General features: G+C 32.6%; 1 protein-coding gene across 1 annotated transcript; it reads right to left on the bottom strand.

The window, feature by feature from the left end:
* Positions 1-447: 447 nt before the first annotated feature.
* Positions 448-4,294, bottom strand: LOC148852142 (disease resistance protein RPM1-like). The gene is made up of 3 exons (XM_088947350.1): positions 1,227-4,294; positions 1,093-1,132; positions 448-959 (listed from the first exon to the last, which is right to left on the bottom strand). The coding sequence occupies exons 1-3, from the start codon at positions 4,081-4,083 to the stop codon at positions 581-583; spliced, it is 3,276 nt and encodes a 1,091-aa protein (XP_088803476.1). The 5' UTR covers positions 4,084-4,294; the 3' UTR covers positions 448-580.
* Positions 4,295-10,083: the final 5,789 nt, after the last annotated feature.

The following is a 10,083-nucleotide window of genomic DNA, read 5'->3' on the forward strand; positions in this document are numbered from 1 at the left end:
AAAGGTTTTGTTACCTTTTCCTTCCTTTTTCTACTATTTCCTTGAAACCAAACATAGCCTAAGGGTTTGCTATCATCATTTTTCAAAGTTCCAATTTCCAAATATAGCTTCCCAAAAACTGCATTTCAGCCATGAAAACTTCTCAATTTTCCCCAGAATTTGCACAGAGACCCTCAAAGGTCACAACAATGAATTTAGCTAGGAAAATGGGACACTTTGACTATTCTAAGGCCAAAAATACCCCTGAAATAATGCCCTTAAGACATCAAAATGCAGACTTATCACTGGCCTTCATTCATTGGCATTGAAGGACTCCATGAAAAAGTCGAGCTTGAGATCATTGCTTCAAATACATTTGTAGTGTTGAAAGCCATGGCTAGGTTACAAAGACTTGGCTTTGATACCAAGTTAGAGTTTAATGAAGAAAAAGATAATAATTCTAAAAGAATGGGTCGAACTTCATTAATATTGATTTAATTGTACAAGGGTATTATATACAATACAGTGGTGAACAAATATGGAAAATAATTATAAGAATAAAAACATGCAATCAAGGTAATTAGCCTAACTAAGAAACTCCCTAATGAAAAAGTTTCCTTTTCATTCTAGCTGGTCTCTCTTTAGTGACTATTCCATCTTTGATTGGAGCTCCTTCTAGAGTAACAACTCTCTTTTTGGTAGGAGGACTAGAGGTGGGCCCATCAATATCCTCAATAATTTGTTCATGTAACAACCAACAACTACCATAGTCGACCTCTATCACGTCTTCTTCAATACTGATGTAGCACTCCATATCAATATCATAACAGACCATTTGAATTGTGCGGAAAAGGTTCAGCTGAAATTCAGGTATTTCTTCTCCCCACATATGTACCCAATTTATACTGGTGCAGGCACGACATGCTTCAATATAATCCTGTCGCCTCTTCTGTATCAAACTTTTAGTGGTTTTTGTCTCTCTATTATAAGAAATCAAGAAGGATACAATATGAAATTTCATTAATATTGTTGCAAATGAAATATATATAGAATATGGTTATTAAAATATAAACGCAGTAATTGATTACATGTGCAACTAAAATATTAACTTACTCTTCCGGTTTGTCCGCACCAAGAATTTGCATTGTCAGTTCTGTCGTAACCAAATAACAGATTTAAGAGAAAATTGAAACAAAGGAAAAGGAAGAAAGAGTATTGGCTGCTATATATGGTTGGTTGGTACTTACCGAATAAATGATGAAATGGTGAGACACAAGTGCAGACTCTAGCGAAAGAACCAAAACCAGCATCCTTTAAATCAACCATTATGTTATAAAATTGACGAGCAGTATATGTTACCCATTTTTCTCGCTCCATAAAACCGAAACCGATAAGAGGTATTTGATTGAATAGGTTATGCAAATCCAGAAGTAGCACCCTCCTTTGAAAAGTCTTTGGCATTTTACTAAACATTAGATTTTGAAGTTGTGTGAGGTATTGGATCCCCATTGGTGATCTCTTTAACATTTGACAACCTGCTATACAGAAGTCTTGAATAACAGCCAATCCACCTTCCTGTATCGTCACAAAATTCAATCTCTCTAGATACATAAGGTACAGAAATCTAAGTTTGGGAAATGCTTGTGCCCCAAAATGTAGCTCCTCCCCATCATAAGCATCAAGAAGTTTGAGACACATTAGGTTGGGCAATGTCTCAAGTCCACGAAAGCCATCATCCCTCAACTTTGACCCAAATAGTTGTAGTTTGACTAGATTATCAAGTGAAGGAATCAAGCTGCTTGACAACTTCCCAAAGGGCCCATGCAAATACAGACGTTGAAGCAACTTGGGAAGTGAAGATATGCATTCTAATTCTATAAGCTGCTCTTCATTAGATTCTATACACAACGTCCGGAGGTGAGACATCTTCCCAATGGATGTACACAAATCCATCATATATTCCCGTCTCAGGTTTGAAACGCCCAACCTACGGAGTTGGCTTAACTCACCCAACTCCTTAACAAGCTCACTACCGCCCTGCTCCACGTTAACACTATAAAGGTCTTGCAGGGCCGTTAAACACCCTATACCCTTTGCCACCCGCACACCGTTAGACACAAACTTAGGCTCGTTACATAACAAATGTCTCAACTGTTTAAGATTTGAGAGCTGGATGGGCAAATCCACCACCTTGGTAAATTTAAGATCCAGAGTTTGTAGGTACCGTAGCTTCTCCAACGATTTGGGAATGGCCTTTATCTTTGTGTTCCTCAAGCATAAATATCTCAAATGAAGCAGATTTACAATTTCATTTGGAAAATTCTCCAAAGGTGCATCTCGTAGATCCAATACTCTTAACACTTTAAAATTGGCAAAAGACATATTTTCCAACGAGCCTGTTGGATGATTTTCAAACACAAACATGAATAAGGAGCGAAGATGGGATTGGGAATACCTTTCCATTAGTCTCTGAATGCCATGATTGCCATAGTTGATTTTAAGTATCGACAGGCGTCGCATTCTGCCATCCAAGTTACTTGAGCTCTGTTCTGCATAAACATCACAGAACCTCTCTTCCTTGGCCTTGTAAAGAATGATCTCACGTAAGAGGTCATGTACCCTACAAGTTCTTACCTGCCCTGAATCATTCCTTTTTACCACTTGAACCAAATTCCTACGGATAAGCTCATTTAGGTAGTCTTCTGCTACTTCTTCCAATGTTTTCCCTTTCTTTTCTTCAATAAATCCTTCAGCAATCCAAAGGCGACCCAGTCTCATGGATGTAATGGCATAATCTTCAGGTAGAATGCTAAAGTATAAAAAACAATGTTTTAGGTGGTATGGCATATTGTTGTAGCTCAACAACAATATTCTGTTCAGTTTTTCAGCAGAGATGGGATTAGTGACCAACTCCGAACCAAGACTATCATACAATTTCGTCCATTCTTGTACAGTCTTGTTTTTCAATGACAATAAAGAAGCTATGGTTACAATTGCAAGAGGCAAGCCTTCGCATCTCTTCAAAACTTGAACAGACAATTCCTTCAACTCTGTTGGGCATTGACCCTTCAAATCTTCAGAGGGAAAAGCGTTCTTGCAAAAGAGTTCCCAGGCATCATAATGAGGTAGAGGTTTGAGGTTGCAAACATGAGTCGATGACTCTCTACAACAGTAAGATGCTATATCAGCATCTCGTGTTGTAACCAAGACTCTGCTACCGTAATTGGTAGGAGGTAGTGCATGTTGTATGGAATCCCAAAAGTTCATACTCCACACATCATCAAACACAACTACGTACCTCTTTGGCCGTAAATAATTCCTCAGAATATCAATCAATTGCTCCTCTTCCATTGTGTCGATTCCTTCTGGCACAATATCCTTCTGGCACAATTTCCTGACCATAGTCTTCATGACATCCGAAACTCTGAAGGATTGGGATATGGTGATCCAAGCACAGCAATCGAAGTGTCTTTCCACCGTTTTGTCGTCGAAGACTTTCTTGACAAGTGTTGTCTTGCCAATTCCACCCATGCCAACAACAGAAATCACTGTTCGTTGTGATCCTCCCTTCACTAACCAGTCAATTAATTCATTTTTAGACCCATCTCTGCTCACGAATTCAGTGTCTTCAATGTAAAGAGAAGCCACCCGTGGATCATACGATGCATCCTTAGACCTTGAATCTCCCTTTGAGCTGCTGAACTGGTATCTCTCGCTCCTTTCTTTTATTTTAAGAATCCATGTTTTAATTTCTTGTAGGCGAGAGCAAATCCGTTCCCGTGTTGAAGTCCGTGGGCACGTGTAGATTGCTTTCTGCAGAGAACCAAAGAATCCGCCGTGGTGGTTGGATTGCTCTGTTTCAAGAAAAAACTCATCAAGAACATCTTCAATATCATATGCTACGTCACGCGTTTGTTCCACCCAGGCCTTCACTCCCTCGTCACTCTCCTGCCTTGAATCAGCACTCTTAAGAAAAGAACGCATGCTTTCTAGTTCATCCCTGAGTTCTCTAATATCTCCTTTCACTCCTTTCAGTTCTTTCTCTCGTTCTGTGAGGAAAGACTCCAGTTTATTGAGAAGGAAGCTGACCACTGCCTCCGCCATATTCTTTCAATGAAGAGGTGATAAGAATAATAGTGTGTTGGAACTTGGAAGCCTTTGCTCATAAATCCCCAAAGCTTTAATCAGTAGAACAAACATACAGAACACCAACTTACCAGGTTGTCAGCGATTATAATCCTACCGGCGGTGTTCATCATTCATATAATAATCATCCATTTAATGATTCATAAATACCTGCCCCAGTACGTATTGCCCGTTCCACACTCCCTCTCGACAACATAGTTCACGTCGCAGGATAGACCCGACGTCAAGCCGGTGTTAAGTAGGGAATCTCTCAAGGATATTAATTTAATAATTTGTCTTTAAAGTATTCTTTTTCGTAGTTGAAATTTTAAAATTATAAAAATTTATTAGATTTCAGTTTTTCTTTTTTTTTGGTAATAGATTTCACATGAGCGTGCTGAATCCATGGCTTTGGAGTTTGGAAGCAGTAGTTGACCAGAGAGAGAAGATAAGTTTTCGCTCCTTCCGCTTCGGACGGTTGATAAAAAGCCACGTCAACCACATTAATTAATAATTTAGTCTACAGATATACAATAATACCATTAAAAAATATTCTTTGAAAGTGTCTGAAATTTATTAGATTTCAGTTACACTCTCTTTGAAAATGTCACAGAATTCATAATTTTCTCGGAAATCTAAATCCATGGGCGCCCTTTGGAAGCAGTAGTCAACCAGAGAAGAAATAATTTTTCGCTCCTTCAGCTTCGGACGGTGAATAAAAAGCCACGTCAACCATATTAATAAACAATTTTAGATTTCAAATTTATAAAATTTAATAACTATTCATATTTTATATACTACTTTTAATAAAATTTTTATAATATAAAAATAATAATAATTAATTTCACTTAAGTTTATTCATTAAATCGATGAAATCGACCAACCCTATCAACTTAACTTGACCATATTTGATCAATTTTGCTTTGGCCATTTGTAAATCAACCAAAATCGGATGACTTGGCCATTGATATATATTAATATTTTATATTTTAAATATAATTTTTAATATGAAAAAGTGGGAAATTTCCCGTATTTCTTAGTCTAAATGTTTTATATCAAAAATTTCATTTTTATATTTAATTTTTAACAATTGCACTATTATTTTTAAAATTTAAATTTAATTTTCAAGTTTAAATCTTTGAACCAGCTGACCAAACCAAAAAATTGACCCAAATTGATGCAACTTCAATGGGTTGGTTTTCACAAATGGTCAGTTGGTTTCAATTGACCAGGTCAATTTGGTTGGGAAACAACCTATAACCGAACCGAACCAACTCAGGAACACTAATAATTTTAAATAAATTAATAGTCTCATCTTTGATAAATAATGATATTTTAATCTCAATATTTGTTGAAAATTTATAACGAAAATACACAATTATTAAAAAATATATTGATAATGAAAAAGATACAATAATTGCAAAAATACAATAAGCACTAAAAATATATTAAATTAGTCAATAAATAGTATAATCTCTAATAAATATTAATCAATATGTCATATAAAAAATTCAAAAAATACAATAAGTACAATAAACAAAATTTAAAAATTTCAATATAATAGTAGTTTAATCTCTAATAGTTATTGAAAGTTTTTTTATAAATAAAAAAACAAAATAAATTTATACATAATTATATTAAAAATACATTTATCACAAAAAAAATAAATAATTACATACAATAAATATTAATATTAGAATTATCTATAGCATCCCTTTTTGTATGTATCGGTCTGTATCGGCCGATACAACCTGATACAAGTCTCCTTCTCTCTCATTAATTTCATTAAATTATGTTTAGGGGTGAATTATCTCTTATTAATTTTGCATTTATTCCTATATCTAAGTGCAATTTCTCTCATTAATTAATTAATTATTCATATACTTAATTCACAATTTTAAATTTGAATTAAAATTTTAGCGCATAAGTGAAATTCTCTTCTCATTAATTTCGTTCATTAATAAATTTTTCCAATAATAATAATTTATATAGTGTTTGGTGATGAAAAATCTACAAGTTAGTTTTAATTAATGACATCCGGTTTAATTACATGGCCCAAGAATAGCTTATTTTATAAACATTAATTGCATCTGCTCCCTACACAGGAAGAGATAGAAGAAAACTTCAACAGCTATGAATTTATTAAGTATTGACCTCAAATTAATCCTTGGCGGGTTGACCATTTCCAACGATACATCATCTTTGATGAACAGTTTCGGTGTAACATATTCACTTGAAAGAGACAGAAGTCATCTCAATCGTAATTGAGTTGCATAATCTTTAAATGTCGGTAAGTTAGAAAATTTGCTTTGGGAGGATGACCAATTTCTGTGGTGAGAGTTTGTGTGGACGCTCCATACTTGTGTATTTAGAAGACTCATCAGTCCTGGTTAATTTGTAAATACAATCCTTAAGTTAACAAATTAAAATCTAGTTATGTTAAATATTTTGTTATTTAAAATATTTAATTACTTAACTACTAAAATAATATGTAAAATATTTAAGTTTTAAAATACTAATTATTTATTGAATTTAATAATCCATAAAATTATAATTTATACTATTATTACATAATATTATTATTAATTCTGCAATATGTTGAATTATTATTAATTTCAATATTATGCTATAATTATTTTTCTTCTTTTAAGAAGTTTTTTAAATTTATTACATAATATCATTATTTTAATTATTTAAAATCTAGTTATGTTAAATATTTAAATAGTTAGTAAAATATTGAAAATTTTTGTTATTTACTGAATTTAATAATTCACTAAATTATAATTTATACTATTAATACATAATTTCATTGTTACTTTTGTAAGATTTTAAATTATTATTAATTTCAATATTATGTTATTATTATTTTTCTACTTTTATGAAACTTTTTTAATTAATTACATATTTTCTTTATTTTAACTATTTAAAATATAGTTATGTTAAATATTTATAAAATATGTAAAATATTTAATTTTTTGTTATTTGAATTTTATTTATTTAAAGCTATTACATATTACTAAATATTTTTTTATATAGTTATTTATATATTTATAATATTTGTAATTTATGATATTTATTTATTGAAATAATAAAATTTAAATTGATAATCTGGTAAAACAGAATTTAAATTGTTAGTACATAATTTCGTGATATATTTTGTAAAAGTATAAAATTATCTTTTTGTGTTTTTAATAAATATTTTAAATTTATTATATAATTTTATTAGAATATGTAAATAATTCTTAAATTTTTTAATCCAAACTTTCTTTAGAAAGATATAGATAAAAAGTTGGGGAGAGGATAAATAGGAATTAGAGATAATTTTGGAGAAAGTGTGGGAGGTAGTTTAGGAGAAATTTTAGGAAAAGAGATTATTTAGGTTACTAGAAAAGTACATCTCATTGGTTGTTTCAAAAATTACATGGAATAAAAAATAAAAATTTCAAAAAAAGGAGAAAACTTATTGACCGCTTTGTTTTAATATATATATATATATATATATATATATATATATATATATATATATATATATATTTGTTATTAATTAATATTAAATTAATAAATCAAAATTTGTTGTTAATTAACTAAAAGTATTCAAAGTTATTGTCAATATCTAAAGTTTTAATAGTTGTATTTTTTATTTAATGTTGATTTATATAAAATAATTATTGTTAATTTAATATGAACAAATATTTCTTAATAAATTTAGTTTCATTAATAATTTGTAATAATCTTAATAATTGTTATCATTTTAAAATGAAATTTTGATTAATTTTAAATAAATAAAAATAATTACAAAAGATAATATCTTTATTAATTTCTCTAATAATTAACAATTATATAGGAATGGCAACGGTAGTACACTACATATCTTCTCAAGCAGAGTCATATGGGTCTAGCTAGACCACTATCCACACCTATGTTCGGATCTTGTAAATTTACCAAGTTTGATGGGTCTTCTCTATCCGACCCCAATGAGTACCGCAGTATCCTTGGAGCCTTACAGTACTTGAAAATCACAAGACCAGTTATTGCTTACAACGTAAACAAGGTTTGCCAGTTTCTCCACTCTCCAACCTCAAATCATTGGGCAATTATAAAACAAATACTATGGTACCTCAAAGGTATGATTGATCATGGGCTATTCTTCTACTCCTGCTTTGCTCCCTTGTCCCTTTAGGCCTTCTCTGATACCAACTGGGCAGGATGTCCGGATGATAGATGTTCCACTAGAGGTTTTGCTATCTATTTGGGAAACAATTTGGTGACATGGAGATTTAAGAAATAGAATACAGTCACCTGTTCCAGTATAGAGTCTGAACTCAGATCTTGTGTTAACACTGCCACAGAAGTTCTATGGTTACAATCTCTGCTAAGAAATCTCTATGTTCCACTTTGTCACTATCCAATTATTTGGTGTGATAACATTAGAGCAATGCATCTTGCATCCAATCCAATTTTCCGTGCTCGAACTTAACACGTTGAAGTTGGCTATCACTTTATTCAAGACATGGTACTAAATAAGTCTCTAGTGGTGCGCTTTATCTCTTCATAGGATCAAACGGCAGATATCTTCACCAAACCCATCAATGGCACACAGTTCCATCAACTCAGATCCAAGCTTCATGTCCATGCTAGACATTTCACTTGAGGGGGCATGATAGAGTTCTATTGCCAATTGTCAAAGACCTGCCATAGACTTCATGATAAAGTCCATCGCATGACCTCTTCATGCGATCAACTTTACCACCATTCCTTATCTTGATAGATAGACTTTTGGTATAACTTAAACTAATCTGTTAATCTTGAGTGTTGTACACAAACTCAAACTCTAACAGTTGTATTGTACTCGATCTTTATCTAGTCATCTATAAATAGATCAAGGTTTGATCAAGCTATTATCGAACCATTCACATCAGTCTATTTTTCTCTTATTTCTTCAACTTTGAGGAAGTAACTCTTCTTTTTGTGTAGAATTACTCTATCATTTGCTTCTTGATTCTCAATAGTAAATGACTTTGATACGGTGATCCAATCATGGCAATCAAAATGCTCTTCCACCTTGTTAAAGACCATTTTCACAAGGGTTGTTTTGCCTATTCCTCCCATGCCAACCACGGAGATCACTCTGAGTTTTGATTCTCCTTTTTCTAGCCATCCAATAAGTTGTTCACTGGGCCTATCGGTGCTTACTAGTTGAGCTTCTTCTTTGGATTGAGAAGACATTTCCTACTAAACCCAGCATCGTTGGAGTTTTCTCCTACTCTTGGGGTGTTAAACCTATATCTATCGTATCTTATTCCGCGGATCCTTTTATTAAGTTCTTTTAACTGAGTGCCAATTTGATGTCGGCATTTAATTTCCTTGGCATGTTGAACTATTTTCTGCAGAGAATGAATGAAACCACGGCCATGGAATTGTTTGATTCGAAGAACAAACTCATCAAGAACATCTTCGATGTCGTAAGATACATCCCATACTTGTTTCACCCATATTTTTATTATTTCATCAGTCTCTTTCCTTTTATCAGCTTCATTTAGAAAGGCATATATGAATTCCAGCTCAGACCACAATCCTTTGACTTCTTTCTCTAATTTAGGGGATGTTTGGAACTGTGTCTGTTTTTCTGAAAAATGGTGTCATGTCCGTTTTATGCATTAGTGGAATGTTGCCCCCAATAGTTGATTGATTGGTGATTACATGTATCCTATGTAGTGTTTACCTGTCATCACATACATGAAAAACAGTGATGAAAATCACCTTACCAAACAACATAATATTGTTCATTGCTTACGTGGCAAAAACACTCCCAAACAAAATCAAAACATTTTTTTTGTAAAAAAAGAGTCTTGAAAACATGAACATTTTTTCTTAAAAATCGGTCCAGAAAAACACCCATACTTTCAAGCACCATCTTAGTCAGCAATCCACTTCATTTGCAAACTTCTTGAGAAGATAACTAATGACAGCACCTGTGAC

Source organism: Nelumbo lutea, chromosome 5 (assembly GCF_056320005.1).
Source record: "Nelumbo lutea isolate HS-2025 chromosome 5, American lotus-T2T, whole genome shotgun sequence".
Lineage (NCBI taxonomy): Eukaryota > Viridiplantae > Streptophyta > Magnoliopsida > Proteales > Nelumbonaceae > Nelumbo > Nelumbo lutea.